This window comes from Sinocyclocheilus grahami, unplaced genomic scaffold, assembly GCF_001515645.1.
Source record: "Sinocyclocheilus grahami isolate Dianchi unplaced genomic scaffold, SAMN03320097.WGS_v1.1 scaffold1093.1, whole genome shotgun sequence".
Classification (NCBI taxonomy): Eukaryota; Metazoa; Chordata; class Actinopteri; order Cypriniformes; family Cyprinidae; genus Sinocyclocheilus; species Sinocyclocheilus grahami.
In genome coordinates, this window is record NW_015506272.1 from 259,887 (window position 1) to 278,115 (window position 18,229).

At 36.5% G+C, this 18,229-nt stretch overlaps 1 protein-coding gene across 1 annotated transcript in view; it reads right to left on the reverse strand.

The window, feature by feature from the left end:
* Positions 1-14,867: 14,867 nt before the first annotated feature.
* The window catches only part of LOC107566696 (A disintegrin and metalloproteinase with thrombospondin motifs 2-like), a 73,355-nt gene continuing 69,993 nt past the window's right edge, over positions 14,868-18,229 (reverse strand). The window contains exon 18 of the mRNA XM_016252215.1: positions 14,868-16,624. Within this exon, the coding sequence (XP_016107701.1) occupies positions 15,171-16,624 (1,454 nt within the window). The 3' untranslated portion in view covers positions 14,868-15,170. The remainder of the gene's footprint in view (positions 16,625-18,229) is intronic.

Here is an 18,229-nt window from a genome sequence, read left to right on the forward strand (position 1 = left end):
ATATATATATATATATATATATATATATATATATATATATTATCGTCAAAATAGCAATGTTGGTAATCAAACAGTATTAATGCCCATTGGGTTCCGTTGCATGGACATAGAAAAATATCACTGAGGCACTTCTAAAATATTTTGTTTTGTCTTTTTTCCCTTGTGCATTTTTCCATCCACAAATCTTTCTCATGTGCAGATATCCAGGCACACAAATTAAATCTTCAATGACTCGTTTTTTAATGAATCAATTGAGTGAATGATTGAATGATGACAGGGGCCAAACAGTTTAATGACTTAAACACTAAGAGAATAATTTTTAAATTAACTCGATACCGCACAGGCAAACAGTGCAGAGAACGTAAAACTGGTGTAATATGATCCTGTTTTTTGATACTCGTTAAAAGCCTTGCAGCTGCATTTTGAACTATCTGCAAGCGGCATAGGGCTGATTGACCAATTCCAAAATACAGCGAGTTGCAGTAGTCTAATCTAGATGTAATAAAAGCATGAATTACTTTTTCAAAATTTTTACTAGACATAATAGGTTTTACTTTCGCTAGAAGTCGAAGCTGAAAAAAGCAGGACTGGACCACCGTATTTATCTGTTTGTCAAATTTTAAACCATCATCAAAAATAGCACCCAGAATTTTTACCCAAGACTTCATGGAAGAGGTTAAATCGCCAAGATTTACTTTTGGTGTACTACGAGAATCCGACGGACCAAACACAATTATTTCATATTATTATTTTGTTTTACTCTCCTTGAAATTAAGAAAATTTAAAGACAACCAGGCTTACATCAGACAGGCAAGACATAAGTGCTTCAAGATCATTTGAACTCTGTTTTAAGGGCAGATAGATTTGAGTATCGTCTGCATAGCAATGGAAAGACAGACCATGCTTCTTAAAAATAGAACCCAATGGGAGCATGTACAACAAAAAAAGAATAGGAGCCAAAATGGGTCCCTGGAGAACACCACATTACAAAGAAGCTACCTCAGATGAGCGTTCACCAATGTTAACTCTAAAACTTTGATTGGAGAAATATGATTTAAACCATTCAAGAGCACTTCCTTTTATGCCTACACAGTGCGTAGTCAAGTCGCTGAGTTGAATAAATCAAAATATCTACCACTAGTGCACATGCTGCTTCATGCCTCACAACCCACACGGGCTGTGCAAGCTAACTGGTAAGAGGCTGGATGTTTACTTATATTGTTTACCAATAGGAAACTTAACTTGCCAAAATTTTAATCTTTTGTAACTTTTATTAATAGCCTACATGGTTGTGTGCAGTAGATAGGTAATACCGACAAAATGCATTACTGTATTTCATTATTTAGTCAAAAAAGTTTACTTTCTGTTATATCAATCAGCTATAAGGTAAAATATCTGGTACGGTTTTGCATTTACTCTTATCAGTACTGCCACAGCTGTGTGAGACGTTCCACTCTATTACTGTACATCAGAACCGACCACTGCATCTAGTGTAATTGCTACTTCAATTATTACCTGGCGTGAGCTATGCAGGCCTACATGTCCCTCAGCTGGGTTCAGACTAGGCGAGATTAAGATCTGTTTGAAATCATCCGAGTTGTTAATGCACTCCAGGGTGCCTGTCCTAAGAAAACAAGGCCACTGACAAGGAATCAGTGCTTATAAGCTGCAGAAGATGAAGTCTTGCCTCAGCACTGCAGAGACATATGACAGATCCTCAATTCTTTATTCCTCTTGAGCAGACGACAAGAAGCATATGGGTGGAATCATCTGAAGGCCCACACAGGGGCCTCTAAGGTCTGTGAGTGGGAGAAGTTTAAAAGAAAGAAAATCCTCTTTTCTCTTTCTCTCCCTCATCAGGGTCTGCTTCCACCTCAGGAACCTGTTTGGTGATGTAAGTGTTCACCAGACACCCAGTTCTCCTGTTTTTTGCACTCTCAGTTTTCATCAGTGCAGACAGTCGTAGCAACCTTGAACACAGCAGGGGATTTCACAGTAGTTCTTTAATGATAAATTAATTGGTCACACAGCCAAGGATGGGAGAAGCGGGTACAGTGTCATGCTGCTGGGACAAGTGAAGTCAGCAAGTCGCACTGCTGCAGGCCGGCAAGGGGTATGGACAGGAGGCGATGACTGGTGGGATGACTTTTATAACATCCAGGCTTAAGGTCGCTGATGTGTTTCACCATAATAAAAAGAAGTTAGAACAGCTAATGGTCAAAAAGTTCATATGTATAATGAAGATGAACCATGCAAGCTTTAAAACTAAAACGACATCTAACTAAAAAAGTTTTCAGATTTGTAAAAGTGTCTCAATCTGTAAAAGTAGGGACCAATGTACTGTGTTAATATGAATGAATTTTATGCATGATTTTTCATAGGACTTCTATTTTGAATTATGTATTGCATTGTGTGTTTTAGGGTTGAAGTAAATGAGTGAATGAGTGTCCAAACAGCTGATAAAAACATCACAGTGAAAAATTCCATTCCCGATTGTCCTCTCACATGAAAATTCATTTGTTTAGAACAATTTTGACCTGTCTTAATCTGTGCATATTTTTCTCCTGATTCAGACGAGATGACTTTTTTACTGGAGAAAGCTGCATTAGAGGACCTTTACTTTAGCCGGAAACAAAGTTAAAGACATCATAAAGATGGATTTGTAACAAAAACACAGATTTTCTGTTCACAAAGATGTCAATTGATGGATTGAATTCGTGTGCATTATTTGTCTATTATTGTGATGGTTTTATCAGGTGATTGAACTCTCATTCTGACGGCACCCATTCACTGCAGAGGATCCATTGGTGAACAAATGATGTAAGGCTCAGTTCCTCCAAATCTGCTCTGATGAAGAATCCTTTTTTTCAATGATGTTATTAACATCTATAATGAATAAATATAATAAATAAATTGCAATTAATTATATTTACAACTTATGGTGTTTTAGCCGTTTTATTTGTCCTCTTTGGAGACGCAATGAACGTTTTTTTGAGGGGGGGGGGAGCTGTGTGAAGATTGTAAAAAAAAATATGAATCATGACATTAAGGTCCTGTAATTGCATCAAAATCATTATGATTGGAAATATTTTTATAAATGCATACAGTGATATTTTCTTACCAACAGTGGGCTTTGAATGCCCCATTTAGATATAAGAAGGGAGCCTATACATTCCAGCCAGACATTTACTATAAGACTTCTACTGCAGATGGGCACAGAAGCATCTCTAAAGTATACAACACACTCCTGACACTACAAAGCGTTTGGCATGAGAGAAGATGGTCTCTGTGGAAGGAGATAAAATATCACTTTAACCCCCCCCCCTCTTCTCACTACGTCTTTTGATATGCTTCTGGAAATATATCTATCAGCCTCCACCTTGCTCTCCACCAGCACATAAATAAATGAATAAAATAAATAAATTAAAGTACTATAAAATATCTAAGGATTCTACGAATCATTAGAGCATGCAGAGATGTCAGCATATTATCAGTATACTGTAAAATGTATTTACAATAAATCAGGCCCCTGTTTATCTTCATTGTCTAAACTGACAACACTGTAAAACCACAGGTGAGTTTAAAGAGTATCAGGAGTATATCAGCAATAGTAAAATATGTGTATTTATTTACTATAAGCTACTTACTGATCTTGAGCCAATGTGAAGTAAAAAAAAATAAACTTCTTGAAGTAAATCTTTTTCAGTTAAAATCAGTTGTGTCCTTTTAGCACCCTAGTGCTTTATAGCTGTCAGCAGCTTGTTGGGTTCATTCACAGACTGTTTAAATATACTTTTACAAGATATACAAGATCTGCAATGAGGCCCTGTAAGGATGCAAAAGTTGTTTGGCTTAAAAAATGAGAACACCTACCAGTGAGATGGCTTTTTTTAAAACTTTGTGGAAAATAAAAACTTGCTTTTGCCTCTGAGAATAAAACTAAAACAGGCAAATTGTAAATATACACTCTAAAACATGCTGGGTTGTTTCAACCCAATGTTGGGTCAAATATGGACTAACCCAACTGTTGGGTTAAATTTTGGTGACATTTTTAAATTAACTTTTTAACCCAACAGTTGGGTTAGTCCATATTTGACCCAAAATTGGGTTGAAACAACCCAGCATGTTTTAGAGTGTATTATCACCTTTACTATACTACTATGTTTAGCTATATTACACCCAGTTCTTTATTGAAAGTTGGATAATAAGTACGCATGTTCAAATTTATCAGTGCTATGCCACAGCTGTGAGATGTTTAAAAAAGAAAGCTACATTGTGATATATAAAAACATATATTAAGTCAAATGATGACATAAAAAGTCATATTTTGAGATGGCCATGATTGTTAAAATAAATAAATTATGGCAATTGCATGAAATATTTTTCCTAGTCTATGATGGAAACAAGACTTTTACCATTATCAGCTAAAAATAGCTTTGACCAATCATTTTCTGATTCCCTTTAAAATGGCATTGCTTCAAACTGTTTCTTAGAACCTTTTGACTGAATAATTTTCAGGAAGCTGTTCATACACATTTGATGCCACCTCCAATGAAAAACACCATCAGCACACACAGTCTGTAAGTGTGCTTTCAAATGTTTCATCTTTTCATGGCTGAGTAACCTGATTTCCAGAAAGACTGAGTTGTCCCTGGAAAGGTCAGCTTGATTTTATGAAAGCTGAAATGGAGTAATTTGCATAGTAACAAACAAGTTTCAGGGGAGACCCTCAAATATTATCTAAATGACAAACGCCCTTGCTAAATATCAGATCAGTTACACAATTGCATGGTGTCGAATGGAGCGGCCTGAGTGTTTATTTTTTCAACTTCTTTTGAAGATTCATCAATGTATCCGACAGCTCAGCGATAAGACTAAATAGCCCATTTGAACTGAAAGTGTGAGTATTAGTGGATTGATTAATATAATCAGACTACTTTTTGAGTAGAGTAAATAGGTTAATTTTATATCAACCATATTAACATAAAAATATAAAGAGTAAGAAAATATATTCAATTTGTTGTAATTAACAACATGAAGTGCATTAAACATTACATTATGTAAAGGTTTTCCAAACTGGGCTTTGTAAAGGATTAAAATAAATTAAAATAAATCATTTTACAATAACATCTATAAAAATAAAACATTAACCAAAAAAAACAAACGAAATATGTTATTTTATTTTATATGTTACATTATTTGATATTTATACCTCAAAATTGTGACTTTTTCTCAGAATTGCGAGTTTATATCTTGCAATTCTGACTTTATAAGATGCATTTGCATGATATTACGTCAGAATTGTGAGATATAAACTCACAATTCTGAGAACATATCAGTCTTTTTCCCCCTCAAAATCGGACTTTATAACTCTCAATTGCAAGTTTATATCTCACAATTCTGAGAAAAAAAGTCAGAATTGCGAGAGAAAAAATCAGAATAGTGAGATATAAACTCACAATTGTGAGAAAATATCAGAATTGAGACTTTTGTTCTCAATTCTTTATTCTTCTTACTTTATTTCTCGCAATTTTGAGTTTATATCTCACAGTTCCGATATTAAAAAAGTCATAATTGTGAGATGTGAACTGGCAATTGCAAGAAAAAAGTCAGAATTTCTTTATTCCAATTTTTATTATTTTTTATTTTTTTAAGTAGCGGAAACAGGCTTCCATAGAAACGTGAAAAGCCAAATAGCCCCAATAAATCTCCTTCTGTCAAAAAAAAAAGAATCCTTGGAGGATTCTCAAACACATGGTGGAACAGGTCACATTGTAAATAACATGTTAGCAGAACACACTTGAAGCCAATTAATGATATTTTTGTAACTCTATGTAACTGTGCAGCCATGCCAGGAATGGCATGTCATGATGACACAGACAATATCCTGTCCTGAAATAGGCTGTGAGGAAGTAGCTGCCACCACTCTTAATCAAGCAGGTGCATGAGCGAGCAACCCTGATTTCAAAGACCTCCACACCATTATTACTGCTTCTTCAAAGAGACCCACACTCCTATCAGCAGCGAACATCTGTAGTGGTTTGTTTGTTTATTCATTATTTCTCTAACTGTAAAGTCTCAAATCATTACGCTATGCAAAACAGCTCCATTGGCTTCTAAAAAACCAATGTGTCAGTGTCGAAATCATGTGTTTCATCAGAACCGAAAAAGACTGCGTTCATATTCATTGTCTCAGGCACCTGCGTTGAACTAAAGGACTGGAGGTTTTTGGAGCAATGCAGTGTCTGTGTTTGAGATGAGGAGAGAGAGAAACTGTCAGCTCTTTCAGATGATGGCCAGCCTTCAGGACCAGATCTTTCAACACTGTCTGTTTATAGTAGATAAGGTGTTCGCCTCAACATCAGAACCTCAGCTGCAGCCTCCTCTTTCTTCACAAATTTCAAAAGATTCCTCAAAAGAAGGAATCTTTTTTATTGTATATTTATTTATTACAATTGGTCATGTGCATTGCTCAATACTGAATGCAATGTTACCAACCAAAACCAAATGAATATCTTGAATACATTTTAACATGTAATGATGTTTCATCATTCACTTGATCTAATTCAGGTTACTTAATGAACACAAACGTGTTGCAGGACACATTACGAAACAAACTTTTCAGAATTCACATTGTACCTAAACAAACCGCCTTCAGCTGGCTGCATAGCGCATACCTACAATGCACGGATCCACTCAGAATAAACTAAACACATCAACTACAAGACTAATAAAAACATGATCCTGAATGCATGTGGAAACAAGGTGAATCCAAATGTGTCTATGCATAAATACAAAGTGATCACACAGTCGAAAGCTCATGTTTGAGCGTCAATATACACTCTTAAAAATAAAGGTGCTTCACGATGCTATAGAAGAACCTTTTTGTCTAAATGGTTCCATAAAGAACCTTTAACATCTGAAGAACCTTTCTGTTTCACAAAAGGTTCTTTGTGGCGAAAGAAGGTTCTTCAGATTACAAAAAGGTAAGAAAGAGATGGTTCTTTAAAGAACCTTTGACTGAATGGTTCTTTGTGGAACCAAAATGGTTCTTCTATGGCATCGCTTGAAGAACCTTTTGAAGCACCTTTATTTTTAAGAGTGTAACTGACTTTTTTGACACAGGGACGGATTAATGCACGGGCCTACCGGGCACCTGCCCAGGGCACTAGACCAGAGGGGGGCCCAGCCGAAATACTGCTCCTCCAAGAATGCCATTTCAACTGTGCCCCCTCAGGATTTTAAGCAAAGTGGATTTTGAATGCAGCTTCCAAAATACCAAAAATGGCTGAATAACATATTTTTTATATTTGATACAATTAGAACGTTCAGTGCGCACAGCATCAGCTGCCAAACTCAAATCTGCGTTCGTGCTTTGGCTGGCGTTGAGACAGACGCGTTTTTACAGTGCTGCATTATAACCAATCACACAGGATTCTGTTGAGCTTATGAATGCAATGGCCAATCAGAGGCATTCAGATGAGTCATGGCTGAAAAGCCCGTGTTTTGTTCAGTGCGCGCGCTCGCTGACTGAATGCTGCTCTCTGGCGAATTCTCTTATCATGAACAAAGTGCAGATGTGTGTACATGTCAGATATTCATTTCACAGTATAAACAGCTTCAGTGATTATAATGGGAGTTGCTGAGAGTGCTTAAACTCTGTCTAGACTGAAGTTAATATTCTTTGATAATGAAAATATTCTTTGCTCTCTTTATGTACAATAAAAGTGTTATAATTAGTAACTTACAATGTTTTTTAATAAATTTACCTTAAATACAAAGTCAGTCATATTAAAAATATTCTATGGCATGACACCCATATCTAGTACAAGTTAAAAGAGGGTTTTATGCATAGGCTAGTTAATAGATTACACTAGTATTAGGCTAATTTTCCCAGAGCCCATTATAGATAAACTAACATGATCTATAAAAATGCTAAATGTACTTACCTAGGCTATATTTGAGAATCGTGATATTTTATGATAACGTTAACAAGTTTGGAAAAATTTCGAATAAAAAAGGAACGAAAATTCAACCGAGGGGGGCCTTTAATCGGTCCATGCCCAGGGCACAGCTGAGTCATAATCCGTCCGTTTAGACATGACCTTTATATTACCTTGATTACAATCCTCATAGTGTACATCAAAACTTTACCAGCAAGACGCTGCTTTATTCAGCCGTCAGCCGAGAAACATATATTGCATGGCAATGCAGCTGTTCCATTCAAACTCGGGTTTTTCAGAAACAATCAGAGTATTACAGAGCTGGTGTTTTAAAAGCCAAATTCATAATACATAATCGACTGAAAACGCAACGTGAGTCTATTCTCTCTGCCTTCTCTGATGTATAATCAGCCTGGTTTTCTTTACATTTGTTTTGGAATGATTATTTGAATGCATTGGCTTACTGGAGCGTTGATTACCACGGTTTAGCGCTGAAAATGATAGAAATTCATACCTACCGGGGTTTCAGATGCTTGCGCCATTGTAGATGCTCAGTGTGATAAACCCCCGACTTTCAAGATCATCTAACTGCATGGCGTAAATTACATTAATGACGCAATTTCACATGCTTCAGTAGTTTATTTGCATTAAATTCTTTTTAACGCATTAAGGATTTTGAACTAATCACATGCGTTAACGCCCAAACGTTGCCAGCCCTAATATTTTTTTGCCAACTGTTGTATACTATAGATATTGAAGTACAACATCTCATAGGTGCATTTAAATTTATTGCAAGCCAAAAAGATTGTCGACTTTATGTGTGTTGGTAAGAGCTTCTGGGCATGTGGAAAGGACAACTGAGGGGCTTGCTAAATGTCAACGAGCTGGAGTATTGTGAATGTGATATGATATTTGTTTATCTGTATTCCTACGTTTATGAATACGAGAATGATGTGCACAGCTGCAGGACCAAAAAATAAGAGACATTTAGTTTTTGCATGAGCAGAAAATCTGTCTTCACCTTCAGCATGACACCCATATCTAGTACAAGTTAAAAGAGGGTTTTATGCATAGGCTAGTTAATAGATTACACTAGTATTAGGCTAATTTTCCCAGAGCCCATTATAGATAAACTAACATGATCTATAAAAATGCTAAATGTACTTACCTAGGCTATATTTGAGAATCGTGATATTTTATGATAACGTTAACAAGTTTGGAAAAATTTCGAATAAAAAAGGAACGAAAATTCAACCGAGGGGGGCCTTTAATCGGTCCATGCCCAGGGCACAGCTGAGTCATAATCCGTCCGTTTAGACATGACCTTTATATTACCTTGATTACAATCCTCATAGTGTACATCAAAACTTTACCAGCAAGACGCTGCTTTATTCAGCCGTCAGCCGAGAAACATATATTGCATGGCAATGCAGCTGTTCCATTCAAACTCGGGGTTTTCAGAAACAATCAGAGTATTACAGAGCTGGTGTTTTAAAAGCCAAATTCATAATACATAATCGACTGAAAACGCAACGTGAGTCTATTCTCTCTGCCTTCTCTGATGTATAATCAGCCTGGTTTTCTTTACATTTGTTTTGGAATGATTATTTGAATGCATTGGCTTACTGGAGCGTTGATTACCACGGTTTAGCGCTGAAAATGATAGAAATTCATACCTACCGGGGTTTCAGATGCTTGCGCCATTGTAGATGCTCAGTGTGATAAACCCCCGACTTTCAAGATCATCTAACTGCATGGCGTAAATTACATTAATGACGCAATTTCACATGCTTCAGTAGTTTATTTGCATTAAATTCTTTTTAACGCATTAAGGATTTTGAACTAATCACATGCGTTAACGCCCAAACGTTGCCAGCCCTAATATTTTTTTGCCAACTGTTGTATACTATAGATATTGAAGTACAACATCTCATAGGTGCATTTAAATTTATTGCGAGCCAAAAAGATTGTCGACTTTATGTGTGTTGGTAAGAGCTTCTGGGCATGTGGAAAGGACAACTGAGGGGCTTGCTAAATGTCAACGAGCTGGAGTATTGTGAATGTGATATGATATTTGTTTATCTGTATTCCTACGTTTATGAATACGAGAATGATGTGCACAGCTGCAGGACCAAAAAATAAGAGACATTTAGTTTTTGCATGAGCAGAAAATCTGTCTTCACCTTCAGTTTCACTTTATTAGATTTAATCAGTATCTAAATATGAATTCTGGCAGCTATAGCACCTCTTATTCATCAAGCTGGCAGCTGATTGGCCCCACTGATCATTGCAGGAAACAGACGTTGCTGCCTAAAAGACACACATTCCAGGTGTGTATAAATCACTGTATTCTCAATATGTCATTCTATGCAACTGAGACACACTGAAACATAAATGTTTATTGAATCATATACTTAAATTATATGACATTTAATTTGCTTTTTCAATTGAAGTACATCGTCTCATAGGGGCATTTAAATTTATTGCGAGCCAAAAAGATTGTCGACTTTATGTGTGTTGGTAAGAGCTTCTGGGCATGTGGAAAGGACAACTGAGGGGCTTGCTAAATGTCAACGAGCTGGAGTATTGTGAATGTGATATGATATTTGTTTATCTGTATTCCTACGTTTATGAATACGAGAATGATGTGCACAGCTGCAGGACCAAAACATAAGAGACATTTAGTTTTTGCATGAGCAGAAAATCTGTCTTCACCTTCAGTTTCACTTTATTAGATTTAATCAGTATCTAAATATGAATTCTGGCAGCTATAGCACCTCTTATTCATCAAGCTGGCAGCTGATTGGCCCCACTGATCATTGCAGGAAACAGACGTTGCTGCCTAAAAGACACACATTCCAGGTGTGTATAAATCACTGTATTCTCAATGTATTCTCAGGTGTGACTTTTGATGCTGACATAAAATACAAAAAAATATTACTTTTTTTAATAAATATAAAAAATCCATTAAAAAAACACCATATAATGTAGAGTCAATTTTACTAATAGTTTCTGGGGGTAAAATTCAACCTGAAAAAATAAATAAATAATAATAATGGTCAATACTTACCAGATGGTTGCATATAGACATGTTATTCATTTACAGCATCAAGCCAGAACTGTGGTCATTATTGCTAACAGCGAGATCCAATTTACTTTGTCTTTTCTTAGTCTGAGACCATTAAAGCTGATGACAGAACGCCCTTGGCCATTCTCACCGCAGCGTTTCACAAGAACAGGAACTGAATGAGTTGTTCTTGACCTCCTAAACACTGCCCTTAAGAAAACTCTTAAGACTTTTAGACTGTGACCAGAAGTTTGAAGTTGTTTCAGCAATTATCATTATGACCTTGTGCTAAAGACATTAATTAATTTGCAGCCAAAATTTTTAAGTGGGATTTATTGAACAGATCTTAGCATGTGACAGGTACTTTTGTTGACTCTTGCGGTGCCTTCGTGGCTCTTGGACTAAAGGTCAGCTTATGATATATTACAAATAATCAGCAAAATATGCTTTTTCAATATTTTTCATGTGCTTGACATATTGAATATGAAGGCAATGACAGAGCAAGCCTCCTTAAAGGGGAATGTTGTGGGCGAGAGAACTGAACACAGCGATTTTAATGGAATCCTGCTCCCAATTTCATGCCATGCTCCCATGGAGGAACCAGAAAATCAGGCCTGAATGAAGATACAAACATATCCATGGATTGTGGGGAGCTTTTCCTCACATATCCAGGCAATAGAATCTGCCACAGAAACAGCCCACCTTTGTACACCACACACACACTCATGGCAGGGGGTGTTTGTTATACAGACGGCTGTCCTGATTTATGAACAAACACAATTAGTCACAAACAGTTACGCTTCTTTTGGCCTCTGGACAGCGAGAGCGCCTGTAATCCTACAGTATATTCATCAGCCAAAATGTCTAATCTGGTCAATTATAAATTCAGTGTCTGAAAACAGCCACGGATTTATGCTTCCGGGTGTGAGATCCAATTAATCCTCTTGTTTTCATTTTAGCTTGTAATAACTAAAACATCTTTTTTAATAATAAAAATGCCCCAGACATCTTCATCTTTACTAAACTTGTTCAAGAAAAGCATTTTGTTTCTCAGGTTCAAACTAGGTCATGATTTGTATCTTCTTTCTTTTCATTTAGTTTCTTTTGTTCCATTTTTAAAAATGTTTTCCATTCCTTCCCTTTGTGTAGTTTATTTCCTTTCCCCTTGCTGCCTCGTGTTTTAAGAGAGTATTTCCTTTTAAACTCACTTCCATAATGCTACAGTATAAAATGTCTTTGAAAGAAACAGGAAATTTATTTCAAGGGTAAAAAGATGCATTTTCCCTGAGATCAAATTTTGAATACAGTGGTGCTTAAAACTGTTCCTCACGTACACCTTATTAATCTTACATAACTTTCAAAACCTTAATTATTTGTCATACAATGCAAGATTGTGATTCTATTCAATGAATTTATTCGATAAGTCTCATTAAATGTTGCCCTTGTTTCCAGTCCTACCCAAAAGTCTTATACCAGAATGTGGGTCAATATGTTAGCAGAAAAACACTGTCAAGAATTCAACGCTGAATACAAACTGAGAGGACATTTATTAACAGCAGTTTGTGTAGTTCTAAAAATACGATTTAAATAGTGACAGGACACTTGTGAGAGCAATATATTCCTTATCCATCACACCTGCTTGTGTAACACCTGTACAGAGACAGAGGCTGTTGATCTTTGCTGTATTGTTAAATATTGCCATCTGCTGGACCAATGATGTCACAGGCGGCTAAAAAGGCACAAATGAAAATTACCCCATGATTTACTCACCCTCAAGGCATCCTAGGTGTATACTGTATGAATTTCTTCTTTCAGACGAATCCAATTGGAGTTATATTAAAAAATTGTCCTGGCTCTTCCAACCTTTATAATGGCAGTGAATGGGTGTTATTTTTCAACAGTTCAAAAGAAGTCCAATAAAGCACATCCATCCATAATAAAAAGTGACTCACATGGCTCCGGGGGTGAATAAATAGCTCAGTTTCATCAACTTTGATTTTCATAGGTCAGGAGTTTCATCAATATTTCTTCTATAATTCCTAAAAAGATATAAAACAGACACAAGTGAGACAATTATAGACATATACGAAGAATATATCTATAGCTAGAATAGCTTAGAATTAAATGAGAAATATTCATCCTGAAATATATGAATTTTGTAGATGTTGGTAGACCTACCTTGGCAAAGTTTTGAGTTCTTCTGTAACTCTCTGACAAACACTGGTGATGTTAATGGTGTATTTTTCTCAGTAAGCAAAAATGTTCAGATGATCTTCATCTCTTGTCGTAACCAAGGGCAAACAAGTGAGATTTTATTTGTGATTCTTCTTTAATATGGGTTCTGTTCCTCTGTTATTAGCCGCTGAGTCTGTAAGGAAGGGATGTGAGACTTATGGTGACTGGTCCATCCACACTTTCACCTGCAGTGAGGATGAAAGCTAATGAAGAGGATGAAGTGAGGTGAGGAGCTCCAGCAGAGGTACAGCTCTAATTCCTTCTGTTCTAATTGGCCCAGTTCTTTCTGTGAGAAGCCTTCAGGCCAAGATGTAAAATAATGAGAAGAGTGCGAGCATTTTTTTCCAAGTCTTTTTTTAAAGAATTTGTATGGGTAATTTACTTAAACAGTTGTAAAGGTTTGTCCAAAGAGCAGAATTATTCAACATGCCAGTTCCATATTCAACTTTTTAAAAATTAACTATGCAAAGAACAATAATTAATTGGTATATATATATAGCGTTAGCATTTAAATATTAAAAGGTCTGTAAAAGCAAAAGAAAATGTATAAGAGGAATGTAAAACTGTGAAACATTTTTTTGCGACATATACAATTTATTTCTGTTTTTGACATTTTCTTCTGCTTTTTTACATAATGATGGAGTCTTTGACATCTTTGGGTAGGGGTGTAACGTATTCTTATAAGAAGTCAAAACCTTACAAATAAAAATAGATATCATCTTGACCCGATCTGATAAAGTTTCAGCACAAGCTTGCATACTGGTGAAAAGAAATATAATTCACAAGCACAAAATTAACATCTGCATGTATGTAATACGGTGCATCCCTGAATTGTTCTTATCAAATGATTCATTAGTGTGACTGTGATATAGGTACATGTAAGAATATCAATGTTTTCTGCATGTCATGTCTGGCTATGTTCACACTTAACTCTGGGCTCATTTTTTACTATATTCACATCACCATCACAGGTTCCACATTTTTAACTCTGTAAAATTATTAGACATTTTTATGATAAAATGTGCAGCTGAAACACACTGTAGCCAACGTACATTTCAGGCTGGTGCCAACTGATATTTTTTGTGCTAATTTACCCATAATACAGCATGTGCCTATCATCTGTATCTGTCATTGAGCATATTTGCCTCTCTTTCTAGGATTTTTAGATCACCCAAATGTGAAATTTCTATCATCATTCACTCACCCTCTTGTTGACTTCCTTTTACTTTTCATGATGCTTTTTTCCATTCAATGAAAGGGGATGAGGACAAGAAGCAGTCAAGCTTCCCAAATAGATAAAACAGAACCATAAAAGTACCATTAAAATCTTAATGAACCATGTTTGAATTTCTTGGAATGTGAATGATATTAAAGATTTATGATTTATTTTTGATGCTGTCTGTGAAAAACAACTTGTTTTTTGGCACAATACCACATGGCTTCAGAAGACTTTGGAAGATGATTTGTATGATGCTATATTGTCATCTTTGGAGCTTCATAGCTCCTCACTACCATTCACTTACGTAAAACGGAAAATGAAAAAAAAAATGGCTAAATCTCTGTTTTTGTGTTCCATGGCAGGAAGAAACTCGTACAAGTTTGGAAAGACATGAGCTTGAATAAATGATGACAGAATTTCCATTTTTGGCTGAACTAATCCTTTAAAATGATAAATCACTTTGAATTAGAATTTCCAGTGAAACCTCCTAAAGGGACATTGTTGAGGTTCAAAGCAACTATGCAAACACTTGCTAGTGGTTTTGCTCCACAAAGATCAGTTTGCCATGTCATTAAAAGAGGGCAAAGCATCAGTTCACAGCAATATTTTGGCCATTTTCCAGTTCTTGACCCAAGCACCAAAATAAAGTCTAGATTCAGAAGTTGCATTTGGCAGCTGTATCTCTATAAGAGAAACTGGACAGGGTTCAAATCCCCTGTGCTCTTTTCATCCGTCTCAAAAAGTTTCGCTTCTCCTCAAGCAGTTCCTGGATGCGCTTATTCCGTGTTTTCTCACGCAGAAACACACGTCCTCTCCTGGGGATGATGTTATTCACAGGAAACTCATTGTCCAATGGGATTATTTGATATGGTATATCAATAACGTTGCTCTCACTCACTTCTTCCACTTTATTTGGCCATCCACTTGTCTTCTCTGTGCCAGATGCTGTTGTACTGGACAGTGGTGTACTGGAAGTTGTAGATACAGAAGTTGGTACCAGGGGAGCAGGTTCTTCAGTGGTTGTTAGCACCTCTGATATAGATGTCACTGGGATGCTGACATCCATATTGACTGAGGTTGTCAATTCCCTTTCATTCACACCATTCACTGTTGTTGACTGCAATATCGCACTGCTGTCTACATCTGGTGCACCACTACTCCCATCAAACTCTTTAAACTGGACGGTGATGCCATTATTCAGATCACTGAAAATTACTGGGAAAACAGTGCTAACAGGTAATTCGGTGCTGTTTGCCACATCATCTGCAGGTGCAGATGTGATCCTTGTTGCTGCAGAAACAGTGCTAACAGGTAATTCGGTGCTGTTTGCCACATCTGTAGGTGCAGATGTGATCCTTGTAGCTGCAGAAACAGTGCTAACAGGTAATTCGGTCACGTCATTTCCAGGTGCAGATGTGATCCTTGTAGCTGCAGAAACAGTGCTAACAGATAATTCGGTCACGTCATTTCCAGGTGCAGATGTGGTCCTTGTTGCTGCAGAAACAGTGCTAACAGGTAATTCGGTCACGTCATTTCCAGGTGCAGATGTGGTCCTTGTTGCTGCAGAAACAGTGCTAACAGGTAATTCGGTGCCGTTTGCCACATCTGCAAGTGCAGATGTGATCCTTGTTGCTGCAGAAACAGTGCTAACAGGTAATTTGGTGTTGTTTTCCACATCTGCAAGTGCAGATGTGATCCTTGTTGCTGCAGAAACAGTGCTAACAGGTAATTCAGTCACGTCCGCAGGAGCAGATGTGATCCTACTTGGTGTAGTAATGGCAAAGGATGTGCTCTGTTCTGGAGTAGCTGGCTTATAGATAGGAGTTGCAGTATATGGATAAAAGGGTGACATTGCTAAAATGGTATATAACCAAGGTGTGCTCACAGATGTGGCCCTTTTCCCTTCTGTGGTCGGCAAAAAGGCTGCTGTGGAGGTCCACACGGTGGTGGACTCTGTGCGTGTGGGACTTTGGGTTGTGGTGGATCGTCCGTTGGTGGTGATTTTCGTTTTGGATGGTGGCTTACTTGTGGCCACAGTGGTCTTTGTGATATTGCCAACCTTGCAGGACTTGCAGCACATGCGCTGGAAGCCCGGCAGAGAGCAATACTGCTGCAGCACCTCCATGCCACAGAATGCAGAACGGTCACCATGACAACGTTCTGCAACACAAGAGAGGGACCTGATAAGACATATGTATGAACATTGAAATGAAATATATGATTTAACATCACCGCAACAAGCTAAATACATTTGTTTACGTGATCAAAACTAAATTTAAAGGTCAGATCAAGTAGAAAAAGCTTCTTAAGGTAACAATCACATTACCATTTTTTACAATCTATGAAGAGGAGTTTAATGAGGATATGTACAGCTAACTAGAAACGTGTCTTCTAAGCCTTTCATGCTTTTCACAAGTTTGAGTAAGAAATAAGCAGAAATGGAAAAATATATAAATTAAAGAGAAGCATTAGTTGAAGCAAAGGAAGAAACAGAGTTATGAACTGACCATTAAGCAAGTCTGCAAAGACAGGCATATAGATGCATACTAGAGGAGTAAACATGTTAGGATGAGTTGGTTAACATGCTGTTTTCTTTTAATAATAATAATAATTAATAATAATAATCTTCCTTGTGAATGTGGTTATTTATGGACTATAAATGTGGTTATTTGTGTCCTTCTGAATATGGATTATATTTATTTATATAATCTTTAGCTAAAACATTTTGCAAGATCCTCCAAAAATTGGTGATTGTCAAAGGGATTTTCAGTGGCTAACAGCTGAGAGTAGGGTATATATCTGCATATATCAATATGATGCAGATATATACAAAAAAAATTAAAAACAAATTAATGACAGCTTAGGAGACCTTCACAAAATTGCAAAAACAACTGTTTTACACAAGTTTAACAGAAAATGTGTTAACATTTAAAACAAATTGTTCATTGCACAACAAAAACCCATTATTATGTGAATACATGGCAAACATCAGTGTTTTTGCTTTACCCTGATTCACAGGGTAAATAAGGATTACAGTAATCCTTATTATTGTAGCAAAACTGAAACAATAATAAAACAGCTCTGCAAAATAACCTGCAAGTCTACCACAGATGGTGAAAGAGAAACAGACAGAAAGCAGAGCGACAACACAGGCAGGAAAAAGCCATTCGATTTTTTTTCTCTCCATTTTTATAACACGTTTTTTATTCCTAATTTTGCAGTTGATCATGACAGAAACTGAAACTATGAAATGCACTCCCACCCCCATTTAAACATACAGATAGAGTTGTCTTCTTCAGAAAAATAAATAATCAACTGTATTGAAAGGTACAGGTTCACAGTAACTTTGGTTAAACATTTCATTACTTTGAGAACAATTGATCCATTGGTAATTCAGATGAACAGGTAAATAAATAAATAAATAAATAGGTCATTGGTTAAATAAAATACAGGATTTCCATGATGATGTAAAAACTGGCATGGCACATACAAGTGTCATATATTAAACATTTACAAAACATTAATAAAGTTTCCCTGATAAATCAAAGTGCATATAGACGCAGTGCACGTAAGTCCATCTGAATGTTCCCCAGACATTTTTCCCCACAACAGCCAGCCAAGACGCAGTTAGGCCAGTGAAGTAACATGACAGTTACTCATAGTATATAATATTAGCATTTTTTTCTTATATGTAAGGAGATAACAGTCATAAATGTTATTAAATACAGTAAACACCAATGTTTATTTACAGTATCTCACTGCAAG